This window comes from Symphalangus syndactylus, chromosome 14, assembly GCF_028878055.3.
Source record: "Symphalangus syndactylus isolate Jambi chromosome 14, NHGRI_mSymSyn1-v2.1_pri, whole genome shotgun sequence".
Lineage (NCBI taxonomy): Eukaryota > Metazoa > Chordata > Mammalia > Primates > Hylobatidae > Symphalangus > Symphalangus syndactylus.
In genome coordinates, this window is record NC_072436.2 from 55,216,273 (window position 1) to 55,236,521 (window position 20,249).

General features: G+C 34.4%; 1 protein-coding gene across 1 annotated transcript in view; it reads right to left on the reverse strand.

Moving 5' to 3' along the window:
- Nucleotides 1-5,575: 5,575 nt before the first annotated feature.
- LOC129461857 (ankyrin repeat domain-containing protein 36B) overlaps nucleotides 5,576-20,249 on the reverse strand; it is a 76,058-nt gene continuing 61,384 nt past the window's right edge. The window contains 9 exon segments of the mRNA XM_063617048.1: nucleotides 5,576-5,611; nucleotides 6,110-6,175; nucleotides 6,177-6,204; nucleotides 6,543-6,613; nucleotides 8,116-8,268; nucleotides 9,673-10,301; nucleotides 10,304-10,589; nucleotides 11,712-11,895; nucleotides 14,262-14,475. Coding sequence (XP_063473118.1) covers nucleotides 5,588-5,611; nucleotides 6,110-6,175; nucleotides 6,177-6,204; nucleotides 6,543-6,613; nucleotides 8,116-8,268; nucleotides 9,673-10,301; nucleotides 10,304-10,589; nucleotides 11,712-11,895; nucleotides 14,262-14,475 — 1,655 coding nt within the window. The 3' untranslated portion in view covers nucleotides 5,576-5,587.

Here is a 20,249-nt window from a genome sequence, read left to right on the forward strand (position 1 = left end):
GGTGGCTTCAACATATGCATATGAATACATGTGATAAAATGCATGAACAAAGTCAAAGACAAAAATCATATGATTCTCTCAATACATGCAGAAAAAGCACATGACAAAATTTAAAACCCTTTCATGATGAAAGCTCTCAACAAATTAAGTGTAGAGAAAATGTATCTCGACACAAAAAAGAACCATGTATGACAAGCTCTTAGCTAACCTTATTCTCAACAGTGAAAAGTTGAAAGCTTTTCTCCATGTTCAGGGACAAGACAATCATGACCACTCTCACCACTTCTTTTCATCATTAGCAGTGGAATTCCTAGGCAGAACAATTAGACAAGAAAAGAAAATAAAAGCATCCTACTCAGAAAAAAAACAAGCGAAATTATCTCTAATTGCAGACAACATGATCCTGTATACAGAAAACCCTAAATATTCCACCAAAAACTGTTAGAACTGATGCATGAATTCAATAAGGTTTCAGGATATAAAATAAACTAACAAAGATCAGAAGTGTTTCTGTATACAAATAACAAATTACCTGAAGAAATTTAAAAAAAAAATCCCAAGTATGATAGCAACACAAATTAAATACTTAGGTGTAAATTTAAGCAAAAAATTAAAAGTCCTGTATATGAAAAACTATAAAACACCAATGAACAAACATTTAAAAACACAAGTAAATGAAAAAAAAATTCATGCTTGTGGATGGGATGAATTAATATTGTGAAAATGAACAAAATACCAAAAGCAACATATTTGATACAATCACTATCAAAATTCCAACGCCATTCTTTTACAGAAATGGAAAAAAAATCTTGACATTTGTATTGAACAGACCTAAAATAGACAAAATAATCTTGAGCAAAAAGAACAAAGCTAGAGACAGCATGCTACCTAATTTTATTACATATTGTAAAACAATTGTAATCCAAATAGCATGGTAGTGGCATACAAATGGACAAATTGGCTAAACAAAATGGAAAACCCAGAAATAAACCCACACACAGTCAACTTATTTTTGACAAAGGTGCCAAGGACATACAATGGTTAAAGGATAGTCTGTTCTACAAATGGTGTTGAGAAAACTGAATATCCATCCACAGGAACAATAAAGTTAGTCCCTTAACTTACACCACATACTAATATCAACTCCAAATGAAGATTTAAATAGAAGGCCTGAACTGTAAAATTACTAGAAGAAAACATAGAGTTAAAGCTCCACAACCCTGGTCTCAGCAATACTGTTTTTGATGTAACCCTGATAGCAGTCAACAAAAGCAGAAATAGACAAATTTGTTGTGGCTTAGTTTTGAATTTCTGGTCATTTACTCAATCTGGTCATTACTTTCCCACACTTCATGGTTACAAGTACCAGCCACGAGGTGGATCCACCTTCCTACTGCAGTATCTGAAAATCACTGTCTGTTCTATCCTCTGCCTGACCCTCTCTGGTATTCTTGGGATCTACATTTTGATGGAAATGTAATGCTCTGGAACCCTAGGCATATATGAACCAGAAACATGCATGCAGACTCTACTTACAGACAGCAACATAGTTGGAAATATAGTAATCACAGTTGGATAGGAACAAATATTTTATATCTGTTTCTTACAGATCTGGATTCCACTAAAATGGATTCATGGGTGTCAGGGCATTAGGGGTGTGGACTGACAACAAACCTCTCCCTTTTCAGTGCCAAACCAACTTAGAAATAAAAACAAGAGGTCAGATCAATATCCAAATACATTATTCCTTGTAAAGCTGATTTAGAAACTATGGTTTAATGTTGACCAAAAAAGACTTCTAATATTTTCCCCTAGCCTTGACTTTAGAACCTGAACAAAAAAAAGTTCATCTGAAGAACAGTCAGTTACCCACCCAGTGTAGGGAGGGTCTTCGCCTGCCTTCCACTTCTCCTGTTCAGAATCCAGAGGAGAAAGAGAGACTAGATGTACTCATTGATCACTGAGTAAGTTTGCCTTACTAATAGGCAAACGTGGACCAATGGATTTGATGGGACCAATGGATAAGATTCCCCATCCACCAGATAAGTCACATCTTCTCCTGGCTCTGGGAATGAGCCAGATAAAGGTGAAGAGTTGGCAGTGTTTCTACTCAATATTTGTGAGAAGACCGAAAGTGTTGTCAATGGGTAGACAGAAATGGAATGAGGTGGGAAAGTTTTACTCATTACCAACTTCTTTTCATTCATGTAGTATATGCTGAAGGTAGTCGCTGGAAGAATTGACTTCTGGAAAGATGATTCCCCTCACAATTGCTTGATCTTGAGTATTTTTATTTTTGTGTTGAAGAACTGATGTTGGTTTGTGTACACTGAAATAATGGGGGGAAGCTCTGTATGGAAGGAAAAGAAAGTTTCCTTTCTTCTCTAGAGCCTTCTGTTCAGGTTATCTGAGTCTCCTTATTCATGGGATGAGTGTCCACAACAAACTCCACAATCCTGTGTCTGATCATTGAAGGTATATATCAGAGTGACACTTGGAAGCATGGTATAAAGAGGAAACATGCATTTGTCAAATGAAAAATTAAAGTGTAAAAAAAGAGTTTAAAAGGGAAAAACAGAATGAGAAGGGCAGGGACTTGATTAGAATTCTGTCAACTGGGACAAACATTGCAGTTTTAGCCAAATATTTGCCATCTTTGTAGTGGAAGACTTTGACATGTAAGTTCTAGATTTTACTTTCATTTATAAATAACTGTGTAGCTTAATGAGATGGCCCCTGTTAGTATCTTAGGCCATCTATTGAAGGTTTACTAAATTCTTCCAAGGCATGTGAGTCAGTGCTCCTAGGCAAAGCAGTGACAAACCTGCTTTTCCCTGGTTTCCCAAACTGTGTAAAACCTTATTAAAGAATTCCTGAACAATATAAAGTTCCCTCAGCAAGACAGAACTTCCCAAGCTCTTGTCTCAGGAGAGAATGTGGATTATAGAAAGATTGTGGGTGTCAGTGGAGTGGGAAGTTATTTAGGTAATAAGATTTTCAGGCTTGGTGCAGTGGCTCACGCCTGTAATCTCAGCACTTTGGGTGGCCAAGGCGAGCAGATCACAAGGTCAGGAGATGGAGATCATCCTGGCTAACACGAAGAAACCCCATCTCTACTAAAAATACAAAAAAAACTAGCCAGATGCCTGTAGTCACAGCTACTCAGGAGGCTGAGGCAGGAGAATTGCGTGAACCCAGAAGGCGGAGCTTGCAGTGAGCCAAGATCGCGCCACTGCACTCCAGCCTGGGCGACAGAGCCAGACTCCATCTCAAAAAAAATAATAATAGAAAAATAAAAAGTTAAAGAGGCCAAGAAACATCATTTAAAACACGATATAAATTTTCATCAGACATAAAAGATACAAAAATATTTTCATTTAATAAACATCTTTGCATGTCACACATTTAATGGGAAACAAAATATCATGTTAACAGCCTAGTAATACAATTTTATTATCTTTTAGATTTTTTTGTCAGCACGTATTCTGTTTTGTTTTGCGTTTGAGATGGAGTCACTCTGTTGCTCAGGGTGGAGTGCAGTGGCACGATCTTGGCTCACTGAAACCTCTGCCTCCCGGGTTCAAGTGATTCTCCCACCTCAGCCTCCCGAGTAGCTGAGACTACAGGCATGCACCACCACACCCAGCTAATTTTTGTATTTTTAGTAGAGACAGGATTTCACCATATTGGCCAGGCTGGTCTTGAACTCCTGACCGCAAGTGATCCACCCGCACTAGCCTCCCAAAGTGCTGAGAATACAGGCATGAGCCACTGCAGCCAGCCACCACATATTCTTGTTATGCTTTTAAAACTAGTTATTGATTTAGATTTTACTCATTAGTAGATTCTAGTGCAGAAGCTGTAGAGCAGCAGTCCCCAGCCTTTTTGGCACCAGGTACCAGTTTTGTGAAAGATAATTTTTCCACAGATGGGGGTTTGGGGATGGTTTCAGGATGATGATTCAAGCGTATTACATCTATTGTGCACTTTATTTCTATTATTACTATATTGTAATACATAATGAAATAATTACACAACTCATCATAATGTAGAATCAATGGGAGTCCTGAGCTTGTTTTTCTGTAACTAGATGATCCCATTGTGAAGAGATAGGAGACAGTGACACATCATCAGGCATTAGAGTCTTATAAGGGGCATGTGACCTAGATCCCTTGAACGTGCAGTTCACAATAGGATTTTCACGCCTATGAGAATCTAATGCCTTTGCAGATCTGACAGGAGGCAGAGCTCAGGTGATAATGTGAGCAACGAGGAGTGGCTGGAAATACAGATGAAGCTTCACTCGCTTGCCTGCCACTCACCTCCTGCTGTGCAGCCTGGTTCCTAAGAGGTCATGGACCTGTCTGTGGCCTGGGGGTTGGAGACCCCTGCTATAGAGGATTCAGATTTAAATTCAGAAGTTAGAATGAAAAAGAATTATATTCTTTATCTAAATGATTTCACAGTTAGCTAAGAGAAAGTCAGTATAAGTTGAAAAGTTTATCAGTGTTAATAAGAATGAAAAATATGTACAATATGCAATTACTATTAAATATAATTTGCCCATAGTTGCACACTGAATTCATTATCATGGCAGTTAAGTATCAGAGCTTCTGGTTTCTCACTCTTCATTCATGTATTCAGCAACCATGTGCTAAGGTACTAGGACAAGCACTGGAATAACAAGATAAAGATACGGTCCACCCCTCAACAACTGTATGCTATAATCTGAAAAAACAAAGAGGCAATTCCCATACAGAGTCATACATACAATGACAGGCATAAGACAGCACTTATTGGAAGACATAGAAGGGATACTAGCTCAGGTTTGTGTCAATATTGTAGGCTTTTTGGTGGAGGCAATTCATAGGTTGATATCTGAAGGGGAAGGAAAACACACGTAGGATAGAGGGAAGAAGTAAATGCAAAGAGCTGGAGGTGAAGACGATCACTGTGGAGCTCCATGTAGTCTAGTTTGGCTGGATGCTAGAACAAAGGGGCAGAGTATGGTAAGTGGTGAAAGATAAGGCTGAATAACCTGATAAGAACCACACTGATGTGAGAGTTTTGATTCCATGCTAAGAATTTTCAACTTTTCCCAGGGGCAAAAGTAAACCAATGACAAAGTCAATGACTAGAGATTTAAAATGTCACTGGTCAAGTGACTGCTTGTGACCTGTAGTTGCTTAACTAATTATTATCACATGAGTGTGGGGTCTGTTAGCCTTAAATCACTACCTTAACCTTGAGAAGTTGATGATGCCTTTGTTTTCTGAGAACAGTTTCAGTGTGCAGGCTGACAGTTCTATAGGGGTGGCAGAAGAACAGTGGAGGGCCAGAAAAAAAGGGATACACAGACTTCTTGTGATTTTTTTAAAGCTATGGAACATGATGAATTAACAAAGCATAAGTATACTCTTCACTATGAATGTTTATGTTTTCACATCTTTCACTAGATGTAAGAAAAAATATTTAATGTAGCATTTATTAACCAAGCAATTGAGAGGAATACCGTTCACTACTTAGAGTTTATTTCAGAAATCAATGATTTGAATTTAATTCATAAATTTTGGCAACATAACTTCATCTAGCTCTTGAACACCTGCCGCATCTGAAATAAATTCAATATTACTTATAATGTTTCAGTCAAACAAGAGACATTATCATGTAAACCCACTGTAAGTCAAGGAGCATCTGTACTGTAGATTGATCATCCCTAATCTAAAAATCCGAAATCCAAAATGCTCTACAATCTGAAACTTTTTGAGCACGGACATGACACCACAACTGCAACGTTCCACACCTGACCTCATGTGACAGGCTCTGGTGAAAACAGTAAAAACTTTGTTATCTGCAAAAAATTACTGTAAAACATTGTAGAGAATTACCTTCAGGCTATGTGCATAAAGTATATACGAAACATAAATGAATTTCATGTTTAGACTCAGGTACCATCCCCAAGATATTTCATTAGGTATGTACAAATATTCCAAAATCTGAAAAAAATCTACTTTTGGTCCCAAGCATTTTGGACAAAGGATATTTAACCCGTCCTACTGGAAAAATAAAATTCCTTTTCAGTATGACAGAAATTAAGAGATCAGCTTACCAAACTTAAATGCTGCAGGATTTTCTCAAGCCGCTCAATTTGGTCATCCTGTTTTTTTAATAGTTTTTCTCATCATGGCATTTTCTACTTCAAGCCTAAAATGTGCATTTTAAAATAATTACTCTCACACATCATTTTTTAAAAATCATGTAAATTCTAAACAAACTTCTGAAGGTATAATTACACAAATTCTTAGCGATCACAAAAGTAGATGATTAGGCTACTGTGTCATTTTTCTACCTGTGTTTTGTTGATAATACGCAAAATTTAGGAATAATGTAGAAAAATGATGTATTTCAATATAGCTTACAGATGAAACTTTTTTGGCTTCACAAAGACACACTTATTATCATAACTGATACAATTTTCATACTATAGTGCTCTTTTGCTTTATAAATACTCAAGTTATTTTGTGTGCTGCTTCAAATTTTACTTTTGTGCGTCGCCTTCCATCTCCTCAGTACATCTTATAGTAGCTATAAGTTGATCCTGTATTTCTTGAAACTAAAACAAAGAATTAAAAAAAATTACATTTGGAAATGACCTAAATGTCCATCAGTAGATGAATGAATCAACAAAATATATATAAAATATTTTAGACTATCACAATCTTTTTTTATTTAAAAAAGGTCATAATCTAGGAGAAATCATCTCATTACCTGTTTTTTGTAATTAATTTTAGTGGGACACTGCTATACCCCTTCAATCTGCATATTGTTCATGGCTACTTTTGTGCTATAACTGCAGGGCTGAGTTATTGCAACAAGGATCTTATGGCTCACAAAGCCTTAAATAATACTATCTGATCCTTTACAGAAAAGCTCACAGACCCCTGCTCTAGGACTAAAACACAACATTTTTCTTGCTTTTGAATTACATTTTATCAGTTAAATACTCAAACTTACAAACTGGTAAAATGTGGAAAGACTAAGCATTTATATTTTGAATTCCAAACACTACCACATCAACTATAATTTTATTTTTTGTATGTATGCATTTAGTTTTATTATAGCAAAGCAGCTTGCACATTTTTAAATATTTAAAACTAAGCGTCATCTTTCCTTTCTAGGGAAACAACAAGAAAATTTAAAAACAAGCAGGAACAAAATTAAAATCGACAAAATCAGTTCCAAATAAGATCCTACAGGATCTTATTGACTCTCCCATTGAATAGCAGGACTCAAGTCATCATTAGGAGAGAAGTAATTTAAAAGCATCATCTTAAACTACAAAGATGTCCATTAAACATGCCAAAGGAGAAGCCTTGTTGTCTAAATGCCCACTTAACCAACCCAAACATCTCAAACCCATCCTTTGCTGATCTTCTATAACCCCCTTTTTAGTTTAGCTTTTTCTATAAATAAGAGAAAATAGATACATGGTGGCAAATGCTAACTGTCCATATTCATATAGAGACAGAGTGTGCTCTCTGAGCCCAATACAAAGAGAGTAAGGATTTTCATCGAAATAAAAATTTATTCAGTAAAATGGCCTTTCTGAACAAGTTAACCTGAAATCTATGACATAAGTATACACAGATTCTTTATACATTCAGAAAAGTAGAGATTAAAAATAAGATATTTTTCTGAAACATTCCATTAGACATTATCCTCTGAATTAATCTGGCTTGCCTCACCATGCCAATAGAGAAATCATTAAAAATAGACTGTTTAACAGGAAAAAAAACTCTCTCAACTTCTGTGAGAAAGGATGCATAACTATCAACTTTCCTAAGGTTAAATATTTAAGAAAAATATATATGTATAAAAAATGGCAGAATGAAAGCCAGAGATTAAGATATAGGTGTGTTATAATAAAATTTTAATAAAATTAATAAGGAAAATACAAAAGAAAGCCATCCACTATAAAATTTTAATAAAATTAATTATAATAAAAATACAAAAGAAAGCCATCCACTAAAATTAGTACCCCAAAACACTTTATATTAGTTAACTAGCTACAGATTAACAGTTGTTGGCGTGCAAAGTTTCATACATCATACATACTTGAGTTCTCATCTGGCCTAATTTCTTCCTTGAATCCTGCATCTCATTTTCTAAATAGATGCAGTGACGTGATGAAGCATCCAGCAAAACTTCTGTTGCTGATTGTTTGTTTAAGATATCATCTCGTTTTTGTTGAAGCTGTCTCACAGCTACCTGATAAGATGTTATTTTTGTTACTGATTTTACAAATCACCTTATTATTAAACCATTAATAATATTTAACTCTAAAGCATACACTTTGAAAAATATCACCACACAGACCGATTCACCTTCTTTTCCTCATGTGTACACATCCCTGTGTATTACTGAATCCAGTTAAGGATACAGAAGGTGTTATCTTCCTGCCAAACTGGTATTGTTATTCACACAACATATTCAGCCCACTAGTCATTCTTCCCCTGATCAATCTGCAATGCTTAAAAACCTTCTGAAGTCTCAAAAAGAAATGAGTATGTGGGTGAGACTGATGGTAGGAAATTATACATTGTGGAATGATTTCCCTCTTTTTTTTTATTAGAAACTCAAATCAACCTCAGAGCTCCTCACGTTAAATCATCTGCTTAAATCCTTCCAATAGATGTCTATCTCAGAAGAAAAGTAAAATTCCAGTGGCCTTAGATCCTCTAAGTAACCTGCCCTCCACCTCCTGCCCTGACTCAGCTGCTATATTTCTCCTCCCTACTCACTCCATTCCTACTCTACGTGAATCCTGCCACTCCTCGTTAGTCTGAAATCCTCCTTAGTCTGAAAATGGGGATCCAGTGTCAAACTAATAAATCACAGATAGCTATGCCTCTCTTTGTCCTGGACAAAGTTATATCCAAATGATAGTAATTGAGCCTTGAAATAAAAATTATGAGCAAATTTTTTATTTAAAAACTGAAAGTAAATTATAAATGCCAGTGGGAAGATTAAATCAAAGATGATTTGGCTAAAATTTGCTGCATTTTCCTCATATTATAAGTAAAATTAGATGCCTTTAAAGAATAGAATGATCATATCTATACATAATTTGAGAGTGAAATAGTTTCATTTAAGTCAAACTGACATGAAGAAAAACAAAATTTTACCAACTAAGACATATTTAAAGCTACTGGAGAAAAGTAATTATGAAATAGGGAATACACTTCAGTTCATCTAGGAAATCTGAAATTAACTGTCAAAGTACCCCACTTAATTGAATCAATTTCAAAATACCATCTTAGGTATGAGCATTTCCATATATCTGATTTATCATGGTCTTAAAGTGTTGCAACATAAATACATTAAAATTATTATTTCAGCAGTATAAGACTACATTATTAATATTAGTCTATATTAACATTTTAACTTAAAATTTTATAAGTGACACATTGGCTTTAATCAGAGGAAAGCATCTCTCAGTTCTAACTTTGACTTGCTGGAAACAAAGAATGTTTCTAAGCTGATATAGCAGATATATTTATCATATGTATCCTTTTTTATATTCAACTAGATCCAACATTCAGCTGTAACCAAATATTACTTTAAATTTTACTTCAGGAAGTTTGAAAAATACTTATTTTTCTTGATACTTACTTCTCCTTCTGCTTTCTCTTTTTCATATTGGCATTCTTGTTCTTTCAAATGATCCAATTCATTGACCAACATTTTATTGTCTTCTTCTAGTAAAAGACGGCGCTTTCTGCACTCAGCTTGAAGGTTTTGTACTCTAGCATCACCTCTGGCTTGAATATTAAGTATTGCTTTTTCTTGATTGTCAGCTTTGTTGCAAGCATCATCCAGTTGCTGTTGAAGCAACATATTTTGTTTTTTTAGTTGACAAAATCTTTCCTGCTTTTCTATGCATTTTTCCATTGTATCATATCCACTTTTGTACATTTTTTCAATGTCCTTCATTAGACTCTGTTTTTGCCTTAGCTCACTTTGCACGTGTTCAAAAACCAAAGCCTTTTCTTTCAGAGCCTCTCTTGTGTAATGGAGCTCAGTTTTGAGGACTCTGGACTTACTCTCAGCTTTAGAAATTTGCTGAGAAAGAATCAGAACGCAAGAATTAAAATTGTCCAGTGAATGACACCATTTATCTACTGTGCCCTGGAAAGCAAGCTCTTGGTCTCTTTTTGATGAGTGACTTTGATCACGATCACATAGGGCAGCATTCGGTCTACAACGGTATGATTGCATTTCTGTTTCCAGTCTTTGCCTCTCTCTCTTTGCTTCTCCAGATTGGAAAGGAGTGTTGTGTTTTCATCTGTCAGAGCAGCAACCTGTCCACTATAACAGGCAATCGTTTTTGCTAATGTTTCCTCACTCCGTTTTACAGCCTTTTGAAGGTCTTCATGCTTTCTTTTCACAATTTCAAAGTCTTTTAAGTATTTCTTTTCCAGGTTTTGGTTTTTTATTGTGTCTATATCCAGCCTGAGCCTGGCAATTTCGTCTTGCATCAAGCGGTTTTCATGCAGCAGGTCTTCTTCTTTTTCATCAGTTTCAGAAATCTAAGTAAAACAAAGAAAACTTGTAACTAGTATCCAACAGGATAACATATTGTGATTGCTTCTGAAATTAAATAATAACCTGTACATTTATACAATGAGAGGTTGCCATAACTGGATATCTAACTGGGAAAAAAGAAGTTGAGTCAAAACCTCAAACCTCATACAGCATAAATTCCCCAAAGTTCAAAAGTTTATTTGAAGACAGTGAATCCATGAAAGCAAAAAAGAAACCATTAGATAATTTTTTTAAATTTCAGGATTAAAAAAAGCTTTTAATGAATTAAAACAAATTGCAAGGCATAAAGAATTAATAACTATGACCACATTAAAAAATTGGGTTTACACTCTAACATCTAAACTATACCTCTCCCTATAGTGAGAGCATTAGCTTGGCAGATATTTGGACAGATGAATGACATTTTCCAAATTCTTTAAGTTCCGTTTTTCTAAAATATTGTATAGATATTCTACTTTTCTAACATTGTTATGGTCAGTTTTAAGAATGACATTTATTGATAAATGATAAGTCTAGGCATTGTACTAAGCACTTTTACATGCACAAATCAATGAACTCATTTAGTTATAATTCTATAGCAAAAGGTTAAAAATATAAGCAAGCTGCAGGATTTTTCCCAGCTTTTCTGACTCTACTCCTAGTGCTCTTCCACCAAATCTGTAACTTCTGTGAGGTAGATATATACATACAAAAATAATCTTTTATTTCAAGACACCAAAAGTCAAGAAAATTAAATTTATAAAGCTCTTCTTAGAAAACCATGAGATTATTTGCTATTGTGATAACCTTTATTTCTTTTCCATAACATTTGAAATGTAATTAACAGGAAATAGGGAAAATATGCTGAACTATGTCACTAGGAACAAAATAGTTATAATATCATTAAGTATATATTATAGAATAGCATTGTTTTCAAAAGGCCTTTGAACTAAAATAAAGTATTTCAAGATTACAAATAATTGTAGCTATAAATGCCATGATTCATTTTTAAGATGAAATAAAATTTGGGGATTGTTTAGGCCTAAATAATATACATTAAATGAAAGAGATATTATAAGTAATATTATAAGAGTAGAAATATGAAGTTTTACCAAACATTAATTTACCTGATTTGAATTATTTCCTCCTGTCTTCAATTCCACCTCCGCTGATTTGATAGCCAGTTTCATTTGTTTTGTCACATCAGCTTCTATCCTATATTGCTCTTCTGTTATTCTTAACTTTTCCCTAACTTTTTGGTGCAACTCTTCAACATTTCTTCTTTTCTTTTTTTCTTGCTGTATGGCAAATCTGTAAATATACTTATCTTAGAATTTATCTTATCAGTGAGGACTAAGCTCTAATTTTTTATCTTGCCCAAATTCCTACCTAAGGGGTCCAGGGAGTCATGCCCTACAAACCATGGATTCTCATCAGAAGGGTTTTATTTGACCCTGTATATTGTGACTTGCGTTTCAATCTGACTCTGGCATAACATTATGAGACAAGGAAGAAAATATTTAATCCAAAATATATTTCCTTGCCATGCCTTGAAACTGGACTGCCAAGTCTCTTGTGGGAAAAATCCACATTCTATAGAGAACCCCCTTTCCCCTTTGTTTTCCTTCCTTTCTATGCAGATCCAGGGGATAATCAGCTAAGAGCCAGGGACCCTTTTGGGTCCGACAAGAAACATTTTACAATCTGCTCTCTCTGAAGTCTGCTGAGAGATTCCTCTGCACAATGAAACTTGGTCCCCACAATCATTTATCTTAACCTGAACATTTCTTTCCATTAATCCCAGCTCTTCAAATAAACTCAACCAATTGTCAACCAGAAAATGTTTAAATTTACCTATAGCCTGGAAGCCCCACCTTTGAGTTGGCCTGACTTTCTGAACCAAACCAATGTATTTCTTAAATTATTTGATTGATGTCTCATGCCTCTCTAAAATGAATAAAACCAAGCTGTGCCCGGACCACCTTGGGCACATGTTCTCAGGACCTACTGAGGGCTGTGTCGGGGGGCACGGTCACTCATATTTGGCTCAGAATAAATCTCTTCAAATATCTTTCAGAGTTTGACTCTCTTTGTTGATATTAGAAAATAAAACATTCATACGTTGGTTTATTATCCTAATAAAGTTTCTATGTTCTTAAATACTATTTTTCTTTCTAGTTCTCATGTTTTTAATTTCTCACCTCAATCTCATCCAAAGGACATGCATAAGTTGAAATGTATTGATAAAAGAACATCCTGCATAAGTTTCTGTTACTAGTAACTCTAGCAAATATTATGAAAAAGGATGTTGAAAATTATTCAGTAAAGTTACAAGATAAAAATTATCTTTTCTTCACACAGTAATTACTCCTCAATTAGGATGAATCATTTAGAGTTAATTAACATAAAGTTACTTTTTATAAACAAGTTGATACATTCACTAGAAATACATTTTCATCTTCATGAAATACTCATTTCAAGTATCCCTAAACATAATTTACATTGTAAGATAGCATTTTCGATGTCTTTATGAAACATGTATCAGCAGATTACTGTAATCCAAGACTAGGTTAAGAATGTAATATGTTACCCTACACTTTTTAAGATTGTTTTTTGGGTAACACTTTCAGTCTATCCTGTTGATTAGTATGTATTTTATAACCAATTTTAAAATCTGTTTTGGAACAACACAAGATCTAATATTTAATTAAACAATAAAGAATAATATATGTCTTCAGCATAAAACTGAATTAATTTTATCTACATAGCAGAGACAGAGATGTTGAATAAGCTAATCAGTAATCACTTCCCATTTTACTTTTTATTCCCTGCATATTAAGAATAAAACTGGATAATTTTTTTTTTTTTGAGAGGGAGTCTCATACTATCGTTGGGCTGGAGTGCAATGGTGCAATCTCGGCTCACTGCAACCTCTGCCTCCCAGGTTCACGTGATTCTCCTGCCTCAGCCTCCTGAGTAGCTGGGATTACAGGTGCAACCACCACACCTGGCTAATTTTTTGTATTTTTAGTAGAGATAGCATTTCACTATGTTGGGCAGACTGGTCTTGAACTCCTGACCTCGTGATCTGCCCACCTCGGCCTACCAAAGTGCTGGGATTACAGGCATCAGCCACTGCACCCGGCTGATAATTTTTAAAATAATTATTCTGGGTAAAGAAAAATATCTGTTTCATACTCTGTTGGTTGAATTATAAATTAATATAAACATTCTTAAGAACAATTTAGAAATATTGATCAAAGATCTAAAACAGATCTAAAAAAGTTTCTATACTTTAACCAGAAGAATTTATCCAAAGTAAATAATTAGAAATGTAGAAAACTATGTGTATATAAAAGATGTTCCTTGTAGCATTATTACAAAAACTTTTTAAAACCTAAAATCCAATTCATCAATTAAATAATGAGATTTCCAAAGGGTAAAATTCTGTACAGCCATTAAAACTATGATTTAAAAGAATATGCATTTAATTATTAGAGAAATATTCACAATTAAGAACTTGTGATATTATATCCAATAATTTCACACTCCACAAGATTAAGAAGTTTTCTTCCCTGTTAAATCCTAGAAGGAAAGTTCACAATTACAAAACTTCTCCTTATATGTCTTTAACGTAAAACAAATAGTTCAAACATTTATTTAAAACTAGGTCATACCTCAAACTACAGAGTTCTTTTTCCAATTCAATTCCTTCATCCTCTAACTGCGATTTTATTTCTTCTTTTTCAGATAGTCGCTTTTGTAGTACACGAGCCTTATTTTTCATTTTTTGAATTTTTACTCTAAGTTGCTCACAGTGGTTATCTTTAAGTTCTATTGATCTTTTACATTAACAAAATGTATTTTTAATTTTCAATAGGTGAACACAATCTGTAACCAGGAAAAAACAAAGTAGAGATAAAATACATGAGTAGATTTTTTGGATATAAAGGACCGTGCATTTTTAACATGCATTCATTCATACATTGAACAAGTATGTACATATTGAGTGCCTACAAGGTGGAAGATATTATAGTAAGCTCTGCAGATAAGACAACACCTCTGCTATTGTTTTAGCTTAAAGTATAGTGAAGAACCAAGATAAAAAGGTGACAGTTATAAACTCAGATAGGTCCTGTAAAAAAAAAAAAACCATAGTTATATGATTGCATAAGATAATTTGATCTATACTTCACCCAGGGAAGATTTCCCTGAGGAAGAGATGCTACACTGAGAAATGAAGGATGAGAAAGAAGCAGTTAAGCAAAGAGGAAAGCAAAGCACTCTGGCCAGTTTGCAGCATGTGCTGTGCTGAAGCTCTGCTGCAATCTGTTATTAGCTCTGATGGAGTAACAGATACTGATTTTTTGTCTTATCTGAATGAATAAAAAACAAAACAGACAAAATACATTAAACAATGATTTCAACACAGTGGACTTCAGGGAATGAAGATGGTAGGTGATCACTGAAAGACAGAAAACAGATATAGCATGCCTTACAAATGTCCCAGCTCTTTTGACAGAGTTTTGACAGAGAGGTTCAAGGCCATGACAAAGGGAGAAAATCTGACATAGAGCTGGGGTGATGAAGCTGAGAGGCTAGTAAAACCCAAGCAGATAGAGATCACAGGACAGAAAACTGGAGAGAAAAAAGCAGTACAGGAAACAAATCCTGGAGATGTACAGAGATTCCCTCTTGGGTATTTAGTGGAGTAGTGAAAAGTGCTTGTGTGCTAGGAAACTTCCTAAGAACAACGGAAAATAAAATAAAACAAAAAACAGTTAAATTGGCAGAAACTATGTCTAGGGTTCACACAATGACTGGAAGAGGGTCCATTCCCATGAGCCAGGCCAAAATACCACATACTTCACAGGACAATCAATATTCAGAAAGGTCTTGCCTCAGGAGTGAGGAATTACCCCAAATCTAAAAGCAAGAATGGAAAGATTATAAGTAAATCTCTGTACTCCAAATAAAACTCAAGACAATAAGTGGAGGCAGGGAAGGTTTTTAAAAAAAAAAAAAAAAAACTTGTAGAGATGCAAATTACATTGTCAGAAGTAAAAACTATAGTGGATGGAAATAAACACAAATTAGAGATAACAAAGGAAAAATTCCTAAATTTGACACGATAAACTGCAAGAAACTTTCAAGCAGCTAATAGGTAACTCCCCAAATAAAAGAGACAGAAAAAAAATTAAAGAAAACATGGCCAAAAATATTCTAACCTTAATACAAACCATAATCCCACAGATTCAGGAAGGAAGTGTCTGGGACAGAAAAAAATGAAAATGTATCATTGTCATTTTTTATACCATCTATGATGTATAATATTACTGAAGGTGAACTGTGATAAGTTAAAATTATATACTAAAAATCCTAAACACTAAGATAGCAAAACAGTTATTTCTAATAAACCCAAAAATATATATAAAATTGAATCATAAAAAACAGTTGACTAATCTAAAAGAAAGCAGGAAAAGAAGGGGAACAAAGAACAGTTGGGACTAATAGCAATCAAACAGCTACTAGACAAACATAACTATATCAGTAATTACATTATAAATGACACTTGTCTAAGAACCTCAACTATAATACAGACTGTCAGGTTCAGCAAGAAAGCAAGACCCAACTACAGGCTGCCTATAAGAAATGCACTTGAAATGTAAAGACACAAATTGGTTGTAAGGATGGAAAAAGATACATGCTAACAGTTGCCAAAGGCAGCTGAGCAGGAGTGGCTGTATTAATACCAAAGTAGATTTCATCGCAAAAAATAAATCCAGCAATAAATAACAAAAGGTCATGTCACAATAGTAAAAGGTTCAGTTAATCAACAAAACATAACAATCCTAAGTCTTTACGCCCCTAATAAAAAACTAGCCTCACAATATATGAGACCAAAGTCGATAGAACTACAAAAAGAAACAGATAATTTCTAAGTAATCTGAGGTTTCAATACCCTTTACTCAATAAGTGATAGAACAAGAAGGCAGAAAATCAGCGAGAATAGACTTGAACAACACTATGCTTTTCAAGTACCCAAGGAACACTTACCAAAATAGACCACATTTTAGGGCATACAACAACTCTCAATTAAAGGATTGAGTCAGAAGGATTTAAGTCATACAAAGTATGTGCCCTGACCACAAATCAATCAGATTAAAGACCAATAACAAAAATAACTCTGGGAAATACTCAAATATTTGGAAACTAAGTAGCACACATCTAAATAACCCTGGGTCAAACAGGTAATGAAAATAGAAATAGAAATTAGAAAGTATTCTGAACTGAATAAAAATTTGTCAACCAGAATTTGTGGAATGCAGCTACAGCTGTACTTGAATACAAATTTTTAGCACTGCCAAATGTCTATATTAGAAGAGTCTTAAATCAATGACCTTGACTTCTACCTTAAGCAACTAGACAAAAGAAGAGTGAATTAAACCCAAAGCAAGCAGAGGAAAGGAAATAATAAACATCTGCTGTGGTCTGAATGTTTGTCTTCCCCAAAATTTATATGCTGAAAGCCAATCACAGATGTGACGGTATTAGGAGGGGGGATTTTTTTTTATTATTATTATACTTTAAGTTTTAGGGTACATGTGCACAATGTGCAGGTTTGTTACATATGTATCCATGTGCCATGTTGGTGTGCTGCACCCATTAACTCATCATTTAGCATTAGGTATATCTCCTAATGCTGTCCCTCCCCCCTCTTCCCACCCCACAACAGTCCCCAGTGTGTGATGTTCAGGAGGGGGGATTTTTACAGGTAGTTGGTCATGATAGCCAAGCCCTCATGAATGGGATTAGTGCTTAGTGCTCTTATACAACAGACCCCAGATCTCCTTCGCCCCTTCTGCCAAGTGAGGGCGCAGAGAAAAAGAATTCATTCATGAACTAGGACGTGTTCCCTAACCATACACCAAACAAGACAGCATCTGGATCTTGGACTTTGCTGACCCCACAACTGCGAGAAATCAACTTCCATTGTTTGAACCAGTCTATGGTATTTTGTTATACTGTTGGTTCCTGAAGAAACAATAGAAAAAAATCAACAACACAAAACACCTTGAGGAGATCAATAAATGTGAAAAAGATCCATTTAGCCAGGCTGCTCAGAAAAAAAGAAACAATACAAATTACTAATTTCAGAAATAAACAATGTGACATTATTATAGATTCTACAGATACTAAAAATATAACAAGATATAATTTCTATGTAAGTAAACATGACAACTTAGATAAAATTAACAAATTCCTTTAAAAATGAAAATTAGCAAATCTCGACCAAGAAGCAATAGATAATGTGAATTGCCCTATATCTATAAAAGATAGTTAAGTTATAGTTAAAAACCTTCCTAAAAGAAAACTCCAGACCCAGCTAGCTATGCTGGTGAATTCTACAAAACATTTCTGGAAGAAAATAATACAATTATACATAAACTCTCCCAAAAGAAACAGAAAGAAGGAGTATATCTCAACTCAGTCTGTAATGTTAGCTTTACCCTGAACCAAAACCAGAAAATATTACCAACAAGAAAATTCCCTCATGAGCACGAATGTAAAAATTCAACCAATTTGTGATGCAACGAAGGTATCCTCCAATAGCAGAGTGAATAAACTGTGGTTACACAGCCATACAGTGGAATGTCACTCTACACATAAAGAAATGAGCAATCAATTCATGAAAATATGTGAAGGAACCTTAAATGCATATTACCAAGTGACATAAGCTAATCTGAAAAGGCTTCTTACTGTATGATTCCAACTATATGATCAGGAAAAGGCAAAACTATGGATAAAGTAAAAGAGTGCCAAAGGGTAAGAGACAGCAGGAAAAGATACATAGGCAGAGCACAGAGGATTCTTAGGGAAGTCAAAATAATTTATATAACATGGATACATGTCATTGTACATTTGTCCAAATACATACATGTACAGTATCAAGAGTGAACCCTAATGCAAATTATGGGCTTTGGGTGATTGTGATGTGTCAATTTAGGCTCATCTATCATAGCAACTACCACTATGGTGAAGGATACTGGTAATGAAGGAGGCTAAACATGTATTGGGTTGGGGGTATACAAAAAATATCTGAACCTCCCTCTCAATTTTGACAGGAACATAAAACTGGTCTAAAAAATAAAAGTCTTTATAATAAATTCTAAATGAGACTTTAGTAAATTGCATCCAACAGTATAATAAAAAGGTAATACATCATAAACAAATGGGGTTTATTCCAGAAATGGAAGGTTGGCTTACCATTGAAACATCATCATTATTTACCATAAAATGAACTAAAAGAGAAGACCCATAGGATCATCCCAACAGATACAGGCATCTGATAAAATTTACTCCTGATGTTTCAAAGAGAAAAACTCTTAGCAACATAAGAATCCAAGGGAAGTTCTTCAGCGTGATAAACAACATCTATGATGAATCTACAGCTAAGGTGCATCATAGTGAAAAACTGAATGCATTTCCCATGAGGAAGAACATGGGAATGTCTGCTTTCACTACTTGTTTGTTGCATTGTTCTGAAGATTCTAGTTAATGCAGTCAGGCAAGAAAAAGAAATAAGAGGCATCCAAGTTTAAAAAAAGAAATAAAATTGTCTTTATACACAACCATCACCATACAATAGGTATGGGTAAACCCCAACCTGTGGGCCAGCTTCTTGTCTGATAAGCTTTTATTGGAACACAGCTGTGTTCATTAATTTATAGATGATCTATGGCTGCTCTCACACTAAAATGGCAGAGTTTATCAGCTGCAAAAGAGACCCTTTTGCCACAAGTCTAAAATATTCACTATCCTTAGTAAGAGGGTAGTTTGAGAAAGAAAGGTTTAACAACCTTTGGTCTATGAAGAAAATCTGATCAAATCTACCAACAATGTGCCAGAACTATTAAGTGAGTTTAACAAGATTGAAGGATACAAATTCAATATAGAAAAATTAACTGTATTTCTATATGCTAGCAATAAACAATCAAATGAAAATTTTAAAACTATCATTTTCTATAGTTTTATAAAAACGTATATTTGGATTAGCAATGCTCAACCTGTATAAAGAAAATCAAATACATCTACACTAACTAAACTATCATTTACAACTTCATCAAAAATGAAATACAGATAAATCTGATAACATATGAAAACACCTATAAACTACAAACTACAAAATACTACTGAGAAAATTAAATATTACCTCTATAAAAGCAGACATACACTTTATTGAGTAGATTCAGTATTGTTAAGATGTCAATTCTCCCCAAATTAATCTATAAATATGACACAATCCCAACTTAATTTCCAACAAGCAAGCAGTCTTTATATTATTGATAAGCTGATTCTAAAGTTTATGTGAAAATGCAAAGGATCTAGCATAGTCAAAACAGAACAAAGAACAAAATTGGAGGATTCATTTCAAGAATTACTATAAATCAATAGTAACCAAAACAGTGTGCCATAGGTACAGGCTGAGTATCTCTTATTCAAATGCTTCAGACTAGAAGTTTTTCAGATTTTGGATTTTGGAATATTTGCATATACATGATGAGATATCTTGGGGATAGGACCCAAGTCTAAACACAAAATACGTTTATTTTTCATATTTACCTTGTACACAAAGACTGAAGGTAATTTTAAACAATACTTTT